A 24,116-nucleotide genomic window follows, 5' to 3' on the forward strand; every position below is an offset into this window, starting at 1 on the left:
TGATTCCACTGGGGCTCGAACCCAGGACCTTCTGCGTGTAAAGCAGACGTGATGACCACTACACTATGGAACCGGACGACGAAAGGGCTAGTCGGGAACAAAACAGACAACTGCTGCAGCCGCCTACCGATTTTAATTCAAATGGTCTAATGACTCTGCTCAGGATTAAGCGGACTTGTATGGTATGATAAGTTGTTTTGATTAAAATCCACGACTTTAACTTACTTCCGTTCTTCATATTTCGTTTGGCTTTTCTCTCAATTTGTTCTTTTAATTGTCTAGTCTAGTCTATCGGGATCGTTTTATTGTCTGTAAATCGGTCTCAACTCGGAAGGACAGTGACAATGGCGGACGAAAATCAGGGACAGCTTCCAAAGAGAGAGACAAACTGAACCCCAAGGTCAGGCGCCAGCAGTGTCTGGTCGCTTTGTGAGTCACAGGGGTATCAATGGAAGAAGACCATCCAGAAGGACTACATATCAACAAAGACAGACTGGAGTTTGCTAGAGAAGTCATAATGCTTTTAGGAGAATGTCTTTTGGACGGGCGAGACAAAACTGGAGCTTCTTAGCAAATCCCAGCTGGACAATCTCCACAGATGAAACAATGAAGCTTTCAGAGAAAAGACCACCAGACATGAAGAAATCGAGGACCGACCCAGCTGGTCCCGTGGCGCTCCCTGTGCTTAGCCCTTCTCAGTCGTCGCTTCGATTGGTTATAAGTGTGCAGAGTGGGGGGAACTGCCACTTTGCAAGGGCTCATGGGAAGTGAAGTCCTGTAGTACTTCTGGAACATGCGACTTATGTGAATTGGAAATGCAAAACTGTCCCGTGTGTGGGTGTGTGTGTGTGCTGTCGTCATGTTCAGGAGTTGTCCCTGCCTTACTCTGGAGAAGCTGGTTTGGAAAATGGGTGGGTGGATCGATGGAACATTCAGACACTCCAATAAAGAAGGCCATCCTCACTCGGTGCTCTGGCAGTTCACGTCTGAACTGCTCCTTCTTTGTAAACGTTGCCAATTTGGGCAGAAGTGCGAGGTGCAGACTTAACCTCCCTCGTTTCTTTTCTAATGCTTAAGTGAAAATGTGTCTGTACACCATCTCAGGTTTTTATTTTACTCTGAGTAAAACAACCACCATCGTTGTTTTATGATCTTCATTTTATTCTCCCCATTATATTGTGTTAAAGACCACGGCTTAATTTGATGAGATGTACAGATGTACCCTCCATAATTGACTTCCTGTGTGATATTTGAGCAGTTTGAGTGCTTTAATTTTGATAGTTTTTGACTTGTGTCAACATTTCCTTCACATTTACCTCATTTACTTTGTTCTTTTATTCATTTATTTTATTTTTATTTTTTAATTATTATTTTTTTTTAGATAAGACAGTGTGATGGAGTCTTTAAGGCTTTAAACTTCAAACAGTTAGGTTGGGAATTTAGATCCCACCTCTGCCATCACTGTGTGTCTGTGAGCAGGTCACTTCACCTGCCTGCGCTTTAAATGAAAGAAATGCAAACACGTGTATCTGAAAAACTGTAAGAGGCCTTGGATATAAAGGCATCAGCTAAATAATAAGCAATAATAATTAGAAAAACTGATAGGACAGTCACTATATGAGAGCGAGAGAGAGATAGATAGATAGATAGATAGATAGATAGATAGATAGATAGATAGATAGATAGATAATGAAAGGCACTATATACTAGATTTAATTTTAGTGTATTTGGCAGATTAGATAGATGTGAAAGGCACTATATAATAGATAGATAATGAAAAACACTATATAATGGATAGATTGATAGATAGATGTAAAAGACACTATTTAAAAGATATATAGAAAGATAGATTTTAATTTTAGTGTAGTCAGCAGAATAGATAGATAGATAGATTGTAAGGCACTATATAATAGATAGATATATAATTAATGAAAGGCACTATATAATGGATAGATTGATAGATATTTGTGAAAGACACTATATAAAAGATATACAGAAAGATGGATTTCAATTTTAGTGTAGTCAGCAGTATAGATAGATAGGTGTGAAAGGGACTATATAATACATTGATAGATATGAAAGGCACTATATAATACACAGATAAATAATGAAAGGCACTATATAACAGATAGATTAATAGATGTGAAAGACACTATTTAAAAGATATATAGAAAGATAGATTTTAATTTTAGTGTAGTCAGCAGGACAGATAGATATAAAAGGCACTATATACTAGATTTACCTTTAGTGCAGTCATCAGAATAGATATATTTTAAGGCATTATATAATAGATAGATAAATAGATGTGATAAGGCACTATATAATACATAGATAGATAGATAGATAGATAGATAGATATGAAAGGCACTATATAATAGATAGATAGATAGATAGATAGATAGATAGATAGATAGATAGATAGATAGATAGATAGAAAAGATACTATATATTGTTTCCTCCATGTGTGTTGGTGGGTGGCCTTCTCTTATCAGGTTTTGTGATAATATATTCAATGGTGCTCCATATATATATTTTTACAACCCAACGCTGATCTTTACATCTCCACACCGCTGTCTCTGACCTACCTGGAGTGCTCCTTGGGTCCTCATGATGCTTGCTTAATGATGTTGCAGTCAGGGGCCTTTCAGATAACAGGTCTATTTATGCAGACACCATGTGACAGATCATGTGACACTTTGATTGCACACAGGTGGACCCAAATCCACTAATGATGTGACTTGTGAAGTTCATTGGTTGGACCAGATCTAATTTAGAGTTTTCCTAGCAAAGGGGAAGTACTAGGTCTTTGTACTGTGATGAAGATGAAGACATATGCATACACAACATTTTTGGTTTTACTTGTTTAATATATTCAAGGTATTTAATTGTCACTTCATTTCAACAACTGGACTCCATTGTTAAGTCCATTATATAAAATCCAAATGGAAATACATTTTAATTCCAGATTGTACTGTGCCAAAACAGGACAAACAACAAGGGTGGATGAAAATATTTGACAGGGCAGAGTGTTCAGAAGCCATTAAGAAAGCCATTAACAGGATGTCAGGTTATATAGCGCCTTGATGTGTGCAGTACAAGTCACAGGAGGTTCAGTTCAAGCTTTATAACACACTGGTGAGGCCTCATCTGGAGTCCTGTGTGCAGGTTTGGGCTTCAGGCTACAAAAGGACACAGCAGCACAAGAGAAGGTCCAGAGAAGAGCAACTAGGCTGATTCAGGGCTACAGGGGATGAGTTATGAGGAAAGATTAAAAGAGCTGAGCCTTTACAGTTTAAGGGAAAGAAGATTAAGAGGAGACCTGAGTTAATTGTTTAACATTATGAAGGGAATTAGTCCAGTGGATCAAGACTGTTATTTTAAAAATGAGCTCATCAAGAACACGGGGGCACAGTTGGGATCTTGTGAAGGGGTAATCTTGCACAAATATTAGGAAGTTTTTCTTCACACAGAGACCAACAGACACATGGAATAAGAGACCAAGTAGTGTGGTAGACAGTAAGACTTTAGGTACTTTCAAAACTCGACTTGATTTTATTTCCGGAGAGTAAAGTGGATAGGACTGGCAAGCATTATTGGGGTGAATGGCCTGTCCTTGTCTCGATTGTTCTAATGTTCAAAGGGCTGACAGACCTTAAGCCCCGCGACAGACTTACACACACTTGGTTAAAACCGCTTATCTAATAATTCATCCTCTAAACCCCACGATCAAGACAGTGGCGATCTCCTCACAGTGGGTGCCGTGTGCTAACACCACTACCTCATTCACTCCAGACATAAACACAAAGTGTACAGATTTGTCCAAAGAACTGGCAGACCAGGAAAGGCTTAACAGCAGGGCTGAGCTTGCTACATTTCTTTGTAATGTAACAGGCATTAAGAGGTCACAACAGCAACATCTCCATACAAAAAGTGCCTCCCAGAGTGCTTTGCAAAAAAAAAAAACATTAAAGTTACAAAAAAAAAAAAAAAATAAAATAAAATAAAGAAGAAGAAACCATAAACACAACTAAGCAACAACAAAAGTCCCTCTGACTACAGGCAGTGGTTAAGGACCAGGGAGGGGAGGTCATGTTTTGAAATTTGTATTTTCCAGGCATTCTGCTCATTGAGGCCGTTCTTATCTCCCGATCAAACTAATGGAGATTCCACCTGTCATTCAGTGTCGTTTGCCCTCCCCTCTTCTGTTTTTTTTTTTTTTGTTATTGTCATTATTAAAATAAAATGAAAGGAGCAAACTACATAAGAAAAAGGCACAAAAATGGCAAAATAGAGGTGGACAGTAGAGATGTGTGAAACTACCCCTACGACTCATTGCAAAACGTGAAACACACAAATATATTTGGATAAGAAATGCTGCTCCCTACGATTGCTGTGTCCAAGCGATATGTTGATATCGAGAAGCAGAGCTCGGCCGATATGGGGCAAGCCACACAAGCTCACAGGATTTGACCACAGAGTGCTCAAGTGTGTCAGAAATCGACCATCCTCAGTAGAAAGTGTGGAAGTAACATCAGCATGAGACCCTATCTTCCGGGGGCTTCACCAAAGCAGCCAAAGCCATGTAGAGCACACGGTCTCCGGACCCCGCAGTGGTGAAGCACACTTCACCATTTGGTAGACTGAAAGACGACTCTGGGGTCAGCCACTGGCAGGAGAGCCAGCTGTAAAGTGGGGTGGAGGGTGGACCAATAGGGCTGGGGCGATGAAGGGGAAATCTCAATACTTGCCGTTCTACAGGATTGAGGACTTCCAGTTTGCCGTCTCAGCATCACCAAGGGAGGTTCCCACAGACCTAATGTGGAAGAACTTGAGCAGCCTGAACACCATTAGGCTGTGTGCCAACATCGGTGCCCGACCTTCACTAATGCTCTTGTGCTTTAGCCATGTCCAAATATCGAGTGGAGGTTGATAAAGCCAAAAAGGGGTAAAAACCACCTCCAGGTTTGGGATGCGATGATCCAACAAGCATGTGCTGGTGTGATGTGTGGGTGTCCACCTACCTTTGACCGTGTGGCGTATGCGCTTGGTTTCAACAGCAGATGGTGACCGAGTGCCCAGATTGTTAAGTATGTGATGTAACCAGAGGAGTGGAATGGGACCAGCTGAAAATCCGTACATTTTAACATTCAGTCACCGTTTAGCCTAGAACTTGGATAGGTGACATTACACGCCATTTAAAAATTCGACCAACTTTTAAAGTCTGCACAGTCTCTCTTATATAGTGCACGTGCACTCCTGCTGCATGTGCATGGCAGAAATAAGAAAAAAAAACACTTCATGGTCACGATAAAAATATGGCAACGACATTACCTTCTATAGTTAATAGAGGTAAATTGAAATCAGGAGGACGTCAAGATGGGCCTGAAAGCTTCCCCTAATAAGCCCTGTGGACACCAGAGCACCAGCTTGATAATGTCAGTTTAGATGTCACGCATCTCTGATTGCATTTTCTGGCACTTTAGATATTTTTCTTAGCACTGAAGAGTCACATGGTACTGAAATGTCTACGACGATTTCTCTTTCTGGCATCAACTATCCCATCCAGTGGAATCGGTGTGTGCCAAGTGACTAACACTACTCCTGTTCTGTTATGTGGGCTGAAGGGTGGTCCCTCTGTCTCTCTGCTGCTAGCAGGTTATATTTTTTTTGTTATATTTTTCCAGTGACCGAACCTGGCAACTATTGTTGTGTCATCTGTTTTGTTCTCTTAAATATGACTTGCCATGTGTCTCTGAAGGATAGAAACATGCGAGAAGTGCTTGTCGCATTGAGCACAATAGGGCTTCTCCCTAGCGTGCCGCCGCCTGTAGTGTATCTGAAAGGTTTTCCGCTCCGTGAAGCGTTTCCCACACTCTGCGCAGCAATATGGTCTCTCCCCGGTGTGGATTCTGTGGTGTACCAGAAGCGTCTTCCTCTGCGTGAACTGCTTGCCACATTCGGCACAGCAGTATGGCTTCTCGCCCGTGTGGATTCTCGAGTGTCGCTGCAGATTGCCGATGTGCGAGAACTGTTTACCGCACTCGGCACAGCAGTGCGGCTTCTCTCCCGTGTGAATTCGGATGTGTCTCTGAAGGTTGCACGTGTGGGAGAACCTCTTGCCGCATTCGAAACAGCTATGCGGCTTCTCACCCGTGTGAATTCTGCTGTGCGACTGAAGGTTGCTGAGGCGGGAAAATCGTTTGCCACATTCAGAGCAGCAAAACCCATTTTCTGCACTGTGAATTCTCATGTGGATCTGAAGGCTGGTGATTAGTGAGAACCGTTTTCCACAATCTGCACAGCCATGGGGCTTCATTTCAGCATGGATTCTCTGATGTAGCTTCAGATTCTGAGTATCGGGAAAGTTTTTGCCGCATTCCGTACAACAAATTGGCTTCTTTCTAGAGTGAATCCTCAAATGTTTCTTCAGACTACTGCTTTGTGAGAACTGTTTTCCACAGATGCTACAGAAATACGGCTTTTCACCGGTGTGAATTTTAGCATGAATCTGAAGATTGCCTCTCTGTGAGAATCGTTTTCCACACTCATTACAGCAGTAGGGTTTCTCCCCACTGTGAGTTCTTGTATGTCTTTCAAGATTGCCTCGTTGAGAGAAATGTTTGCCACAATCGGAACAAGAATAAGGCTTCTCACCTGTGTGGTTTCTGGTGTGGGTGGAGAGATGACTTCGGTGCGAGAATTTCTTCCCACATTCAGCACAGCGGTATGGCTTCTCTCCGGTGTGAACCCTTAGGTGTTGCTTATAATCAGATTTGCGAAAAAACGTTTTCCCGCAGTCTTTGCAGACATTTAAGGTCGTTGGCTTTAAAGTGTTCTGCTTTCGTTGAGTCTTGATTTCTATCCTTGACAACTTTATGACCGGCAGAGGGCGCAATTTCAATTTTCCAGTCTTAGAGTTTGATTTTATGACTTCATCATCATCATCATCATCACTTTGCTTCCACTGGGTCGTGAACTGACAAGCAGGCTGAGCATCAGGGCACTTATTACACTGTTGTAAATCTGCAAGGAGATAGACAAAAAGAACTGAGACGCTTATAAGAAATAACTAAAAGCACACTGCAGTAAATGTTATGACAGCAGGTAGCCAATCAGCAACAGTAAGCTGAGCAATTGGGATTTGTTTGGGTGCCTGTCCACACAGCAAGGGGCAAAGGCACTTTACACTATAAAAGCAGATGTAATTCACAGAATATTACAATGCAAATTCAAAAAAAAAAGAGTGCCGTGAAAAAGTATTTGCACCTTTCCTGAAATCCTTTATTTTTGTATATTTATCACAATGAACGTCTTCAGAGAAAAATGTAAGGGTAACCACGGGAAACCATTTCAAAGATATTTAAGTCATAAAGGCATCCAAAACCTGTGTGAAGGTCTTCTTCTTTTTCTTTTTGCTGCTCCCGTTAGGGGTTGCCACAGTTGATAATCTTCTTCCATGTCTTCCTGTTTTCTTAGCACCCTTCTGCCAATATACTCAGCATCTCTCCTCTACACATGTCCAAACCAACGCAATCTCACCTCTCTGACTTTGTCTCCCAACTGTCCAAGTTGAGCTGACCCTCTAATGTCCTCATTTCTAATCCTGTCCATCCTCGTCACACCCAGTGCAAATCAAATCTTAGCAACTTTAACTCTGCCTCCTCCAGCTCTTGTCTCCTGCTGTCTGGTCAGCACCACCATCTCCAGCCCTTATAACATAGCTTGTTTCAATACCGTCCTGTAGACCTTCCCTTTCACTCTTGCTGATATCCGTCTGTCACAAATGACTCCTGACACTCTTCTCAACCCACTCCACCCTGTCTGCACTCTCTTCTTCACCTCTCTCCCATTACTCTGTACTGTTGATCCCAAGTATTTAATCTCCTCCACCTTCACCAACTCTACTTCCCTCACCCTCACCATTCCACTGACCTCCCTCTCATTCACACACATGTATTCTGTTGTGGTGGTCCTACTGACCTTCATTCCTCTCCTCTCATGCCTCCACCTCTCCAGGGTCTTCTCAACCTGCTCCCTACTCTCACTACAGATCACAAGGTCATCAGCAAACATCACAGTCCATGGGGACTCCTGTCTAATCTCGTCTGTCAACCTGTCCATCACCATTGCTAATAAGAAAGGACTCTGAGCCGATCCCTGATGTAATCCCACCTCCGTCACTCCTACTGTAGACCTCACCACGGTCACACTTCCCTCATACTTATCCTGTACCACTCTTATGTACTTCTCTGCCACTCCCGACTTCCTCAAACAATACCACAGCTCCTCTTGAGGCACCCCGTCATATGCTTTCCATAAGGTCCACAAAGACTCAATAAATCCTGCTGGCTCTCTCTACTGCTAAGGACTGATATGGTGATATGTACTGAGAAAAGCGCTATATAAATGTAATGAATTATTATTATTATTATTATTATTATATGTGAGAAACAAAAGGATGGAGATGAAAATGATCAACCGACAGAGAGAGGGCTGAATTCAAAGACACCCCGAAAATTAAAGGGACAAAATGATGCGGTGACAGGCAGGCAAGTCCATTTGGCCGAAATTTCATTGCAGCAAATTCAAATCATACTCAGTAGTTTGTATGCCACCTCCACCATGCCCGACAACGTCCTAATGAGATGACAGATGCCGTCCTGGGGGATCTCCTCCCAGATCTGGACCAGGGCATCACTGAGCTCCTGGACAGTCTGTGGTGTCCGATGGACCAAAACATAATGTCCCACGCAGAGGTGTTCTAATAGATTGAGGTCAGGTGAGTGAGCGTATTGGGGCAGTCAATGGTATCATTTCCTTCATCCTCTCGCCACATGACGCCGGGCATTGTCGTGCACCAGGAGGAGCCCAGGAGCCACTGCACCAGCATAGGGTCCGACAATGGGGCCAAGGATTTCATCATGATACCTAATGGCAGTCAAGGTGCCATCGTCTACCCTGTAGAGGTCTGTGTGTCCCTCCACGGATATGCCTCATCAGACTGACCATCACTGACCCACCACCACACCGGTCATGCTGAACGATGTCACAGGCAGCATAACGTTCTCCATGGCTTCTCCAGACCCTTTCACATCTGTCACAAGTGCTCAGGGCGAACCTGCCCTCATCTGTGAAAAGCACAGGGTGTCAATTCTGATATTCTGTGCCAATCGAACTCCATGGTGCCCACTAGAGGACGTCGGGCCCTCAGGCCACCCTCAAGAGGCCTCACTAGTGTGTTATAATGATTGAGCTTGAGAACTGGTGAGGCCTCATCTGGAGTACTGGGTGCAGTTTTGGTCTCCAGGCTACAAAAAGGACATAGCAGCATTAGAGAAGGTCCAGAGAAGAGCGACTAGGCTGAGTCGAGGGCTACAGGGGAGGAGTTATGAGGAAAAATTAAAAATTACTGGAGATGAAGAGGAGACCTGACTGGAGTGTTTAAAATTATGAAGGGAATTAGTGCAGTGGATCGAGACGGTGACTTTAAAATGAGTTCATCAAGAACACGGGGACACAGTTGGAAACTTGTGAAGGGGACATTTCGTAAAAACATTAGAAAGTTTTTCTTTACACAAAGAATGATAGACACTTGGAATAAGCGACCAAGTAGTCTGGTGGGCATTAGGACTTTAGGGGCTTTCAAAATTCTACTTGATGTTTTTTTGGAAGAAATAAGTGGAGAGGACTGGTGAGCTTTGTTGGGCTGAATGGCCTGCTCTCTTCCAGATTGTCCTAATGTTCTAATGTTTCAGAAAGTCCTGATTTAAAACCAGTATGGTGTGTTCACTGGGGTTCCTTATGTTTAAAGGGCTGAGGCCGTTCATTGTGTGAAAGCAGAAGACGACAGGAAGGGGTCACAGCCCCGTAAAGCACATCTGGTTTCCTTATTCTCAATGTGCATGGAATCAAAAACGGTTGATTGTTTTCGCCCCATCCCATTACTCACGTGTTTCAGCCCGTCTCACCAACGGCGTCTGCTCCTCTTCCTCACCACTTTTGAGGCCGCCCTCTTTAAGAGTTCCGTCCTCAGACTTGTACCGGACAGAAGGTGGACCCCTGTCAAGCAACTCTTTGGGGGGCACCGGATGAGGCCTGAAGGTGGAGTTACTGTCCTCCTCTTTGATGACGGTGAACATGTTGCCCTTTTGGGTCTCCGTCTGCTCCAGAGTTTCTGCTTTGATGGCGTCGTACGCCTCCTCTTTCAAACTGGGAGGCCCCCATTCAGGGTTCTCCTGCTTCACTTGCAGGCCCTTCTGGGTGGCCAGGCTGGAAGACCCCCACTCACAATCCTCTTCCTTGATGTTTACTTTGAAGGAGGCCATGTTCAACGGGATGCCACCGTCTTCTCGGCGACTTGCTGGTCTCTCATCTTTACCGTCACATCACTGCTCTGGTAGACAACGGACGACTCGCTGTAGACACGTTTCCACCGATGCAGGCAGGGGGCGCCAGTTCTCTGTGGAAAAAGAAGTGGGAGACGTCTTTATAACTCCACACAAATTGACATCTTAGTGCTGCCTTCCCATTCAAGCACAAATAAAACGCGTCCTGTAATTAGCGACTCCATTTCTTTCGCCGTGCTTTTTGTAACTTGCTCCTTTTTATTTATTGATGCAGCTTTCCAGTATTTGCCAGCGCATGTCGCCTGCTCCTAATTCTGTGTGCGCACTTTCTGTCAATTATCTCAATGAGGAACGCTCTACAATTAAACTCTTTTCTTTCTTTTAAATTTCCAATGACAGTCTCCCTGAAGTCTTGAAGCCTCGTTTTGTCAGCACGGACACGTTTTGGTTTCAAAGAATTAACTCTAAAAATTAAAATGGTGGTCCTCATCCCCCCTAAGCTCCTACTTCTGTTCTGAAGTCCCCTGCCTCGGGTTCTCCTGCTCTCATTTCTCACCCCGTCCGTACCTCTCTGGCTTCTCGCTGTGTTCCTATTCTGAAGAAGCCCACTCTTGACCCCTCCTGCCTTGATAGCTTCAGGTCCATTACAGAGAGAAATGTCACAAGGGGCTGTCACTAGGCAACTAAAGGAACCTTCAAAGTGTATGCGACACAGGCAGGGCCGGATATTCCTATAGGCTAACTAGGCTTCAGCTTAGGGCCTCAAGATCAAGAGGGGCCTACATTCAAATTGTTAGCAAAATTAAAATGACACTATTCTAAAAACAGTGAACACTAAAACACTGAACCGAAAATCAGGAGAAATTCTACGCATATGACTAATAAACAAACATAAAAATGTATTGGTTAAGATCAACGCGTTCGACTCATTGGGTCTGTTCGTTCGTATATACTACAGTAGATTGCACCAAAGTATAGTTCATACGTTCACTGATTGCTATGGCAAATATTGACATGCCTTATGCTACTAAGCTCTGGTTTGCGCCTGCATAAATAAAGTGCAGATTGGAACAGACAAACGAACAGAACTAACGTTCGGTTATATTCGTGTTACTGCGATAATATGAAACACGTGTTAATATTATTAGAAAAGATTCTCATTTTAGGATTTCGTACACGATCATTTGATTCTCGCCTTTTGAGTTCAGTAGGTTCAATACTTTAGTGAAGTGTTTGTAGACTATTGAAAAATTTTTTTGTGACAATATCAATTCTCAATTCTCGGTAAGTTCTAAATTTGTATATTTTAAAATGTATATTATGTGATTTATTTTATATTTTCATGATTATAGTGAAAATATTTTCCTTTCTTGCCGATCTTACATTATCAAAGGTAGAACGTCAAAGAGGTGTTGAGCTGTTAATGCAAGAATACCCAGGAGATGTCAACCAAAATCTTACTGAAGAACTATTTCATTTCCACACATATGTGAGACAAACGCATAAGCCTTCAAAAAATTCCACATTGTCACATACAGACTTGTATCAAATAATATTCAAAGAAAATATTCAAGTGGCCTTCCCCAATGTGGAATCAATCTTACGGCCGTTTCTCAGTTTAATAGTCACTAGTTGTACTGGAGAAAGACTTCAAAATATCAAAAATCAATAAAGAAGCACAATGACCCAGACGAGGTTGTCTTCATTGAGTATTTTGTGCATCGAAAATGAGACCTTCAGAAAAACAGATTTTGATGAACTTATAGAAGAATTCTGTGTGAAAAAGTTTAGAAAGAAATTCTTCTAATCTACTATTTCGTTTTAAATGTATACTTGGATTGAATCAGTTCTTAAATCAAATAACTATTAACATAAAATTTAATATGATATACAATTTGATATTTTCTTTTTTGTGATCTGGATTTTGTTTGAATAAAGTTCCATTTTTGGCCTAGTTTAAGACTTAAAATTCATAATACAGTGGTGTGAAAAACTATTTGCCCCCTTCCTGATTTCTTATTCTTTTGCATGTTTGTCACACACAATGTTTCTGATCATCAAACACATTTTACCATTAGTCAAATATAACACAACTAAACACAAAATGCAGTTTTTAAATGATGGTTTTATTATTTAGGAGAAAAAATCCAAACCTACATGGCCGTGTGTGAAAAAGTAATTGCCCCCTGAACCTAATAACTGGTTGGGCCACCCTTAGCAGCAATAACTGCAATCAAGCGTTTGCGATAACTTGCAATGAGTCTTTTACAGCACTCTGGAGGAATTTTGGCCCACTCATCTTTGCAGAATTGTTGTAATTCAGCTTTATTTGAGGGTTTTCTAGCATGAACCGCCTTTTTAAGGTCATGCCATAGCATCTCAATTGGATTCAGGTCAGGACTTTGACTAGGCCACTCCAAAGTCTTCATTTTGTTTTTCTTCAGCCATTCAGAGGTGGATTTGCTGGTGTGTTTTGGGTCATTGTCCTGTTGCAGCACCCAAGATCGCTTCAGCTTGAGTTGACGAACAGATGGCCGGACATTCTCCTTCAGGATTTTTTGGTAGACAGTAGAATTCATGGTTCCATCTATCACAGCAAGCCTTCCAGATCCTGAAGCAGCAAAACAACCCCAGACCATCACACTACCACCACCATATTTTACTGTTGGTTTGATGTTCTTTTTCTGAAATGCTGTGTTCCTTTTACGCCAGATGTAACGGGACATTTGCCTTCCAAAAAGTTCAACTTTTGTCTCATCAGTCCACAAGGTATTTTCCCAAAAGTCTTGGCAATCATTGAGATGTTTCTTAGCAAAATTGAGACGAGCCCTAATGTTCTTTTTGCTTAAGAGTGGTTTGCGTCTTGGAAATCTGCCATGCAGGCCGTTTTTGCAGGCCAGTCTCTTTCTTATGGTGGAGTCGTGAACACTGACCTTAATTGAGGCAAGTGAGGCCTGCAGTTCTTTAGACGTTGTCCTGGGGTCTTTGTGACCTCTCGGATGAGTCGCCTCTGCGCTCTTGGGGTAATTTTGGTCGGCCGTCCACTCCTGGGAAGGTTCACCACTGTTCCATGTTTTTGCCATTTGAGGATAATGGCTCTCACTGTGGTTCACTGGAGTCCCAAAGCTTTAGAAATGGCTTTATAACCTTTAGCAGACTGATAGATCTCAATGACTTCTGTTCTCATTTGCTCCTGAATTTCTTTGGATCTTGGCATGATGTCCAGCTTTTGAGGTGCTTTTGGTCTACTTCTCTGTGTCAGGCAGCTCCTATTGAAGTGATTTCTTGATTGAAACAGGTGTGGCAGTAATCAGGCCTGGGGTGGCTACGCAAATTGAACTCAGGTGTGATACACCACAGTTAGGTTAGTTTTGAACAAGGGGGCAATTACTTTTTCACACAGGGCCATGTAGGTTTGGATTTTTTTTTCCCTAAATTATAAAAACCATCATTTAAAAACTGCATTTTGTGTTTACTTGTGTTATATTTGACTAATGGTTAAATGTGTTTGATGATCAGAAACATTTTGTTTGACAAACATGCAAAAGAATAAGAAATCAGGAGGGGGGCAAATAGTTTTTCACACCACTGTAATTCATACTTAAACTTTAAATGCGAATTATTATGAAATAAATTTATCTGAATTGAATTTGGTTTAATCTTCAATGTATTGAATATATTTAATTTAATTTGATAGAACATATGATCATTTTTATTGCAGATTTTATTTTCGTAGTCAAAGATTTTCATTATTTGAATTTAGTTTCTTTGTAAATGTTGTGTGTTATGTTTGATTAGTTATTGTTACAAGTACTATATATGGTGCTGAGAATAAATGTCCAAATAAGTGTTCGACTTTTTTTTATTATCCGTGCCACATTTTTAAAATATGGTTAGTACCAATCATAACCTGTTTCATTTAACATATTAATATACTGTATACAACAGTAATGTATTTTATTATCTCTCATGTAATTTACAAACTTAAAAATGGGAGTGGAATAGCCTAAGGCCTCTTTTCATCTAAATCCGGCCCTGGACACAGCACTGCGCTTAAAACTGGTTACTGATATTCTCTTCTCAATTATTGGGGTACTCAACGTCCTCCTTGATCTCAGCTTGGCCCCCCGACACAATAAATCACAATACAGTCCTACACAGACTTATGGCTCCATTTGTGACCAGCCATTTGGCCGTATGCCTGTTACAACAAAGAGAGTCAACAGACATCAGAGGTTTGCGGCAGCCACCCGTATTACAGGCCCTAACTGCAAATGGGTCACTCGTTTCGTGAGCTGCGTTCAGGTTCAAGTCCAACTGATTTTAGATTGATAAGATGGCGGCTTTAAAGGCAGTGACCAGAACTGGAAGTGTTGTCACCTACACAGCGCAGAAACCGGAAGTGATGTATTCAGAACCAGAACAGGAAGTGATGTCACCCACGACACTGAGAACAGGAAGTGACATCTTTGGTGCCAGAAACTGGAAGTGACGTCACCCATAGCGCCGGAGCCAGGAGTGACAGCAGAAAAGCACAGCTGTCTGATTTTTACATTAGAAGACATTTAGATATGTTTCTACTTTTTGCTGTAGCTTTAAATGCTCGACTCCTTTTTTCTCGTTTTTCCTAAGGTTTTCCCCTTAATTCTGTGTTGTTTGCAGAGACGTGCGGTCAGGGGAGGCAGTCATTATGAAAAGTAAAAAAAAAAGTAATAATGATAATGTAAAATAAATGTAAAACTTCTTTTCTGCATGATTCTAATAATTTTGATCATTTTTATAGTCAAAATGTCTGAATTGACAAATTTCCTGTTCAAATACAGGAGAGAAACACGAGGAGCGGGAGCGACGAGACTCCCCTCAGCTCGGGCTGCACTCTCCTCACAAACTGAAGGGGCTGATGCGCATGCCTGTCGCTGTCTCTCTGTATGTCGCCAATATAAGGTGTGCAGACACGTTTATCATACACCCTGACTCATATCTTTAATAAATGTGTGTGTGACATATCTAGTCTCGAGGATCGTACAGTGAAAGGACACAAGGAGAAGCAGACAGTACCGTGCCGGCCTGAAGGGGGCGCATGTGAGCCCAACAGGCTCTCGTTGCTGCGGACGCAGAGGCGCCAATAAGTTAGCGATATGAGAGCGTCAAGCGCAATGCAGCGGGTCGTTTATTTTATTCTTTGTTCCAACTGACTGCCAAAATGGAAGATTAAGATTTTTAAAACTACAGGAAAATAAGGAAGAATTTTACAAGCAAGTGACGGAGATTTTCGTCTCTTGGACTTAATTTACAAATAAAATTAAGAACGTAAACGGTTTTCAATTTTATAAATAGTGGGATCAAACTAAGAAAAAAAAATCCAATATTTAGAAAGTAAATATAGACCTTAAAATATTATTTTGTTTTTCTTGTTATTCTTTGGTTGAACCGTCTGTATTCAAATTGATTAAAGTATCAGAATTAAAAGCTTATAAAAACAAATAAATATTTCAATTAAGGTCAAAATTGAAATCCGTTATTTTTGTACGCCATTCTATACTTTCATTTGTATCGAATGGGTATGAATTGTGGAATCGCAACGGCAAATTTAGAACACGTGGAGGGCGAGGTGCAAATGCGTAACGTTCTTTCTTTGCTAAATATGCGCCTTACCTGTCTATTTGTGTGTAAAGAATGCTGATGAGATATGAAACATAACCAGTAGTCAGTGTATATGCTGCCAATTGAATAGTGAATAAGCGACTCTTTGGGGTTCATATATTTGTAAATCGGACTCTGATGAAGTCAGCGCCTCACCAGCCATGAAATTCGCGTCACTGGTTGTCTGTTCCCTTCATTGTATCCTATTAGTGACAATTAAAAAGAAACCACCACTAAATGATGAAAAGCTGCAACTGCTTTAGCGTAAGACCCGCTAATTAGTCAATAAATGGAAAGGCAGAATGGAAATCGGGATGAGCAAACATACATAAATACCTGTTCGATTTTTATTAGAACGTATTAACACGCTTACTTTTGTAATTTGGACCGCAAAACACAGAAACTGTGAAATAACAAGTCACTTAATTAGGCTAGGAGTCCACTGTGGTTGGTTGGAACTAGTGACAGGAAAATGAAGCGTCCTGGAGCTTTGAGGCTTTCTTTCTATTTGTGCCGAAAAAGACTCGAAGCTTTGACCCAGTATGAACAGCGACATCTTGTGGATAATGGTGGTCAACGCAAGCAATCAAGAGCGCAAATGAAGCGGCACTCGCTGTGTCAGCAGTAAAAGGTCAGAAAAGTCTGTGTTCATTTTATTCTGCTAAGGTCCTTGTCCATCAGTTTAACTTTTGAACGCCGTTTTTCGCTGTTAGTCGACATGTGTGACCAAAGCTCTCACAACCCAACATTGTTGAATGAGAATTATGTATTTTATGTAAATAGGCTACCAGTTCATTTTGCGCCAAAGCTGTCAAACCAATGAAGTGCGCTGTGAAGCACTGATGACGCTCGAAGCTTCAAACGTCACTGGTCACGTGACAGAGGTGTTTTGACACACTAAGCTTCAGATTGACTGAGAGTAGCTTCGACGCTTCGGTATCATTTTCGCATCTCTAGTTGGAGCAAAAACCTGCAACCCCAGGGAGTTACCAGAACAGATTTTGGGAATTTGAGGTAATAACTTTAAACCCTTTCTATTAACCTTAAGCTAAAACGGCATTGTTTTCTTCTTTTTATATACTGCTCAAAAGAATTAAAGGAACACTTTTTAATCAGAGTATAACATAAAGTCAATGAAACTTATGGGATATTAATCTGGTCAGTTAAGTAGCAGAGGGGGTTGTTAATCAGTTTCAGCTGCTGTGGTGTTAATGAAATTAACAACAGATGCACTAGAGGGGCAACAATGAGATGACCCCCAAAACAGGAATGGTTTAACAGGTGGAGGCCACTGACATTTTTCCCTCCTCATCTTTTCTGACTGTTTCTTCACTAGTTTTGCATTTGGCTACAGTCAGTGTCACTACTGGTAGCATGAGGCGATACCTGGACCCTACAGAGGTTGCACAGGTAGTCCAACTTCTCCAGGATGGCACATCAATACGTATCATTTCCAGAAGGTTTGCTGTGTCTCCTGCACAGTCTCAAGGGCATGGAGGAGATTCTAGGAGACAAGCAGTTACTCTAGGAGAGCTGGAGAGGGCCATAGAAGGTCCATAACCCATCAGCAGGACCAGTATCTGCTCCTTTGGGCAAGGAGGAACAGGATGAGCACTGCCAGAGCCCTACAAAATGACCTCCAGCAGGCCACTGGTGTGAATGTCTCTGACCAAACAATCAGAAACAGACTTCATGAGGGTTGCCTGAGGGCCCAAATGTCTACTGCGCCCTGTGCTCACTGCACAGCACCGGGAGCTCAATTGGCATTTGCCATAGAATACCAGAATTGGCAGGTCCACCACTGGCGTCCTGTGCTTTTCACAGATGAGAGCAGGTTCACCCTGAGTATATGTGAAAGACGTGAAAGGGTCAGGAGAAGCCGTGGAGAATATTATGCTGCCTGTAACATCGTTTAGCATGACTGGTTTGGTGGTGGGTCAGTGATGATCTTGGAGGCATATCCATGGAGCGACTCACAGACCTCTACAGGCTAGACAACGGCATCTTGACTGCCATTAGGTATCAGGATGAAATCCTTGAACCCATTGTCAGACCCTACGCTGGTGCAGTAGGTCCTGGTTTCCTCCTAATGCACGACAATGCCCGGCCTCATGTGGCAAGAGTATGCAGGCAGTACCTGGAGGATGAAGGAATTGAAACAATTGAATGGCCTTCACGATCCCCTGACTTAAACCCAATAGAACATCTGTGGGACATTATGTTTCGGTCCATTAGGCGCCGCCAGGTTGCTCCTCAGACTGTACAACAGCTCAGGGATGCCCTCATACAGATCTGGGAGGAAATGCCACAAGACACCATCCGTCGTCTCATTAGGAGCATGAACCGACGTTGTCAAGCATGCATACAAGCTTGTGGGGGCCACACAAGATACTGAAAAGCATTTTGAGTAGCAGAAATTAAGTTTTTGAAAAAATGGACTAGCCTGCCACATCTTCATTTCACTCTGATTTTAGGGTGTCTACACAATTGAGCCCTCTGTAGGCAGAAAACTTTTATTTCCATTAAAAGACTTGGCATCCTTTTGTTCCTAAGACATTGCCCTGTCGTTATTTGTATAGATATCCAACTTCATATTGAGATCTGATGTATCTAATGTGTTTCTTTAAAGTGTTCCTTTAATTTTTGTGAGCAGTGTAGTTCTTTCATATTTTAAAAGTATGCCCATATGTCCAAAGACATGCCGATTCGGTGGGCCGACCCCTGTTGTCTGTGTATGTACCGTTTATCACCTGTGCTTTTCATTTATTTATTTCTCCTACTCTACATTTTGACAAGCACCACAGTGCGAATTTGAAAATATTTTTGAAAACAACAAAACATATTAGAAGCTCGCAGGTGCGGTGCAGTTCTGCTCAAGACACCACGTCCACGTCAATAAATCAGAATACCCCCATCGGCGTGAGGCCGAAATCAGTCAGAGTTGTGTTGGCGATGAGGTGGGTGGTCTTCATATCTCTTTGCTCGGCACATTCTTGAGACCCCGCTCTACGCTCACCTTTACGTTTTGGTGAATGCCAAGAAATGAAAGCACATAAAGGTTTGAGTTGGAACAGCCTGACATTTTATTTACTTGGGACATTTCACCATTCAGTAATGACTTGACTACTACGGTCAATTATTTAAAAAAAAAAATTCATAACGTGCAACAGTCCATTGAGTAAACGACTCGGCCTGAAGCGACACAAAAAGCAAGCCCCCCCCCATCGCTGAAACGTAACCGCTGCTTGCCCCTCGTCGGCGGAGGGTCACAGCCAACGTCTCTTTAATAGACCCCAGGAGATGCGCGAGTTTGCTTTAATTGGACGGTCTCCTTCCCTTCAGCTCGCTCTCCTTCCTGTCACCTCACGGATCGAGCGGACACACGGCACTCGCCTATGTTTCTTTCGCATGAACAAACTCTAGGCACTTACTTCATGTGTCAAACGATCCTCCTAAAAGCCGTCTCCTCAATTTCCAGTACTGACAACTTGAAGCAAACGACAAGACGCCCCCACATCACGTCAGCGGCCACTGAAATGAGTTCCTTGCGCTGATAAACCGCCCCCTGCACTATAAATAGTGCATGCGCAGATATGGTCTTTAGCCTTCAATTCCCAAAATCCCCAGATCAGAAACGTTAAGTCCGCCGACGCAAACCCTAAAGAGTTAATTTCCCAGAATACCTCACAGAGTACCCCGTAGACCCGTATGGTGTAAACGGTAAAGACTTCATTACCCAGAACCCCTGGCACAGTGCCCGTGGACCCGTATGATGTAAACGGTAAAGACTTCTTTATCCAGAATCCCTGGCAAAAAAATGTCTGTACGACTGGAAACGCTAAAAACTTCACTTCTTAGTAGCATTTCTAAGACAAGGCCCGTGCGTTTTTTTTTTTCGTCTGTTCTAGACGTCGCCAGCCCTTGTCAGCGAAAACGATGCATTTGCATCCGTGTTCTCCGATGGAGGAAGTTTTATGCCAACAAAAAACGCGTATTCTGAAATAAATGACGAAGAAGAAGAGTCAGTAATGCAATGGAACAAATGTAAAGGATTGGAGAGGAAAAGCCACCTTAAAATGACCGTAAAGACAGTGGACGACAAAGTGTGAATGAAATCAAATTTTAAACGGTAAAAGGCACAGTGGTGGCACTGCTGCCTTACAAAAGGGAAATCAGGGTGTGGAGTTCGCATGCTCTACCTGTGGGTGTCCTCCTGTTGCCCTGGTTTTCTTCCTTAGTCCAAAGACATGCATCTTAGGTAATCTGGTCCATGATGTGTGTTTTGGTTGTCATTTTCTGGTCTTTTATTTACTTATTTATTTTTTATTATTTTTTATCCGACTCTGCATTTAGAAAAACACAGCAGTGTGACATTTCACTCTGCAATGGACTGGTCTCTTGTCCTGGTGCTATTCTTGCCTGGTGTCTGATATGACAGGCTGCAGCACTCCAAGTATCTGCCCTGGATAACTGGGCTAAGAAAATGGATGAGTGGATGGAGGGATGACACGTTTGTATGAAGAGCTTCAGATGAAATGGAACCAACGTTATCTCAAATATCAATAGTGTTTGACACACAGGCAGATGTGCTGGCAGTATGGTGTACTCTTTAAGTGCACCTGAGGTTGTGGGTTCAAATCCCACTACTGACACCAATGTGTGACCCTGAGTAAGTCACTTCACCTGCCTGTGACCAGAACCCATATTGTCAATGACAGGACATTCCTTAATAAAATATTCTTATTTTATATGTTTGTCTCTCCTTGACAATTCACAACAAGTGTTGATCTGTGAAGCAGTGGACCTGCGCTCCCCCTGCTCTTATAATTAGTCAACTTTTATTTATTTGACTGAGCTTCACCCGAGGCAGTTGATCATCTGGACAGTTTGATAATAAAAAAGAGACACAAGAATGGATTCCCGTTTGTCTGTTTAGTTATGGGATTGCAGTGAAAACAGGCAGATCTTTTGGTACAGTTGATTTAGAAAATATACAGACAAACCCACCCCACCCTCACACTTTCTGCGCAGTTTATCATGCTGTAGATTTAATAATTGAAATGGAGAAACTTGTTATTTTTGCCCATCAGGTTTGGAGACAAAGTCAGAGAGGCGAGGTTGTGTTGGTTTGGACATGTGGAGATGCTGGGTATAAAGAGAGAAGGGTGCTAAGGATAGAGCTGCCAGTTAAGAGGAGAAGAGGAAGGCCTAAGAGAAGGTTTATGGATGTGGTGACGAGTGTAACAGAACAAGATACAGAGGACAGAAAGATATGGAAGAAGATGATCTGCTGTGGCGACCCCTAACGGGAGCGGCCGAAAGAAGAAGATGATTAAGAAGGCTGCATTCAATAACCCGGAATGACAAAGTGAAAACTTTGCAAACTTATTTCAGATCAAAAACTGAAACCTCGTCCTCATAGGAGCATTCAGACCCCTTACTTCAATACTCTGTAGAAGCCCCTTTTCCCATCTTCTTGTTAGGGCTCTTTCCACCACTGGATTATGGGCACTTGATTTAATTGTTGGGAAATTAAGACGCTTTCTAAATTAACAGGATTCTGAGAAATTAGTTCCCGCACTTATCTCTAGTAGGATTGACTACTGCAATGCAGTGTTCACTGGATGTTCAAACTGTTCTTTACACAGCCGACAGTTAATCTAAAATGCTGCTGCAAGAATTATTACAAGAACAAGAAAATACGAACGCATAACTCCAGTTCTTAAATCCTTACACTGGCTCCCGGTTAAGTTTAGGGTAGATTTCAAAATCCTCCTTTTAACATATAAAGCATTTAAATGGCTGAGGTCCAGCTTACTTGTCTGAACTCATCATGACTTACAAACTAGAGAGCACATTAAGATCTCAAGATGCCGGTCTGCTTAGGATTCCAAGGATTAATAAAATAACAGTGGGAGGTCGAGCTTTTAGTTACAGGGCCCCTAAACCGTGGAATGGTCTTCCTGCTTCTATAAGAGATGCCCCTTCAGTCCCAGCCTTTAAATCTCGGCTGAAGATTCACTACTTCAGTTTAGCACACCCTGACTAGAGCTGCTGATTAACTGTGCAGACTGCATCTCTGTTGTTAGCCATTAGCACTAAAACATAAGTAACATGATTGATAGAATTTGTTACTAACCCTCATCTATTCTGTTTTTCTTCTCGGTACTCAAATGTGGCACTTGGTGCCACAACCCACCTGCCAAGTTGTTTTATTTGCCTAAGGTAAAGTCATCTCTGATGGATGATCACAGGAATCATGGGAAATAGGGGTCCTTTCATTGGATTGGCTGGCCCAGCGCTGTCTCAGCTGTGGAATGGCCAATAGGGGGAGGCAGCTTGATGGCTGAGATCTCCAGGACTCTAAATAAATCCAAATCATATTATGGGATATCATCTACTGTTAAATTCTGCTCTGTACTCGTAATACTTCTATTGTACTATTGTATTGTGTTGAGGGTTACTTGTGTTCTGCTCTGTGTATTTTATTGTATTGACGGCCTTCTTTTTGACCCCCACTGCATCTAGAAAGGGGTCTCTCTTTAAACTGCTTTTCCTAAGATTTCTTCCATTTTTTCCCTACAAGGGTTTTTTTGGGAGTTTTTTCTTGTCTTCTTAGAGAGTCAATGCTGGGGGGCTGTCAAGAGACACAGCCTGTTAAAGCCCATTGCGGCACTTCTTGTGTGATTTTTGGGCTCGAAAAAAAAAAAAAAAAATGTATTGTATCTTCAGAGAGCAACTTCTCCCAACCATCCAAGAGCAGATTGGTGACCAACAATGAACAATCCACCCTGATGGAGCACCAGGGGCCTCATGTATAACGCCGTGCGTAGAACTCGCACTATAACATGGCGTGAGTACAAAAGCCAAAATGTGCTTACGCACAGAAAAATCCAGATGCAGGAATCTGTGCGTACTCCAACTTCCACGTTCTTCCGTTACATAAATCCTGATCAGCGTGAAAACTAACGCTCGTGCACGCGCATTATGTAACGCCCCAAATCCTCCCAGAATTACGCCTATTTGAATATGCAAATCAATATAAATCGCCCTTAAGCGCAGCCTTCTGTGAAAAGACAATGGGAAAAGCACGGGGAAAACATAAGAATTTCAGCGAATACCAAGTGGAGGCATAGGAAAAACATACTATTTGTTCAAATAAACCGTGATATAATCAACAAAAGGAAGTTGATCGAGTGACATAGCGTGTTGGAGAAACTTGAAAGCTCACGTTTACAAAATCTCACAGTGCCGGAAATAAAAAAGAAGTCACATATCAAAGTCGCCGTGAAAAGCCGAGTTGTAAGCCCACCGTCTGAGTGTCATATGAAAGCTTATTAGGGTACAGAGAAAAAAGGCACACGGTGGGAAAAAAGCACGAAATGTCAACTTCAATCTCGACATTTCCACTTTAATCACGTAGTTTATTTTGTCATTTAGTAGAACATCATAAACTTCATCTTAAAATCGTTTAATTAACCAGTTTCACAAATCACATCGTAATTAAAGTAGCACGTTAAATGCTTTGTTTTGTATTTGATCTTCTACTCGTATGTGATCTATGTGTGTGAATCACTACTTGCTTCTTAAACTGGCTCTCTTCCTCCAACTGGACACAGAGTCCATTACATTTGTGATATTACAGCTCTCTGAATAACTAAAATACTGAGATGTATTTCGTGATATCATTTTCATGATGATAGGAGTTAAAGCACGTTATTAAACATGGGTTTCACTTCGATGAAATAATTTATTACAGCAGTACTCAGGGGCGGCTCTAGGCTTGTGGTGGCACTGGGCAGAGGAAGAATCGGTGGCTCCTTCGCCCGCCCGTCAGTAAGGTAGCTTATCACGGTGGATGGCCACGTCCATTGCAGACACTAGCCGCCTCGTGCTCATGACAAGCATTTATCTTTTGTCGAAATTTGTCGCTGCGTTTTTAGCTGTGTTGTTATTTTCTCTTTCTGTTTTATATTCAATATATATTGGCGTAGCCGTCACTGCAGTCAGTGCTTTTCTTTACCCAAGTAACCGATCGCCATACAATCAGCTCTGTAATAGACATTAAGCCATCTGTAAGCTTAGCGCCGATTCTTCAAAACATTTAAAGATCATTGAAATATCTTC

At 42.1% G+C, this 24,116-nt stretch overlaps 1 protein-coding gene and 1 non-coding gene across 2 annotated transcripts; both read right to left on the reverse strand.

The window, feature by feature from the left end:
• On the reverse strand, positions 1-73 carry trnav-uac. Its single transcript has one exon. It is a non-coding gene; the product is annotated as a tRNA-Val (tRNA).
• A 3,943-nt stretch (positions 74-4,016) lies between these two features.
• Positions 4,017-19,603, reverse strand: LOC120528318 (gastrula zinc finger protein XlCGF26.1-like). Its single transcript, XM_039752464.1, has 3 exons — positions 19,421-19,603; positions 9,950-10,459; positions 4,017-7,023 (listed from the first exon to the last, which is right to left on the reverse strand). Exons 2-3 carry the CDS (start codon positions 10,323-10,325, stop codon positions 5,729-5,731), a joined length of 1,671 nt encoding a protein of 556 aa, XP_039608398.1. The 5' UTR covers positions 10,326-10,459; positions 19,421-19,603; the 3' UTR covers positions 4,017-5,728.
• Between the last annotated feature and the right edge of the window lie 4,513 nt (positions 19,604-24,116).

This window comes from Polypterus senegalus, chromosome 4 (genome assembly GCF_016835505.1).
Source record: "Polypterus senegalus isolate Bchr_013 chromosome 4, ASM1683550v1, whole genome shotgun sequence".
NCBI lineage: Eukaryota > Metazoa > Chordata > Cladistia > Polypteriformes > Polypteridae > Polypterus > Polypterus senegalus.

Excerpts from the sequence above, each read along its gene's own strand:
- LOC120528318 (XM_039752464.1), bottom strand. The coding sequence starts at position 10,325 with ATGGCCTCCTTCAAAGTAAACATCAAGGAAGAGGATTGTGAGTGGGGG. Across the intron at positions 7,024-9,949 it reads GGTGAGACGGGCTGAAACAC|ATTTACAACAGTGTAATAAG; the intron begins GTGAGTAATGGG and ends ATCTCCTTGCAG.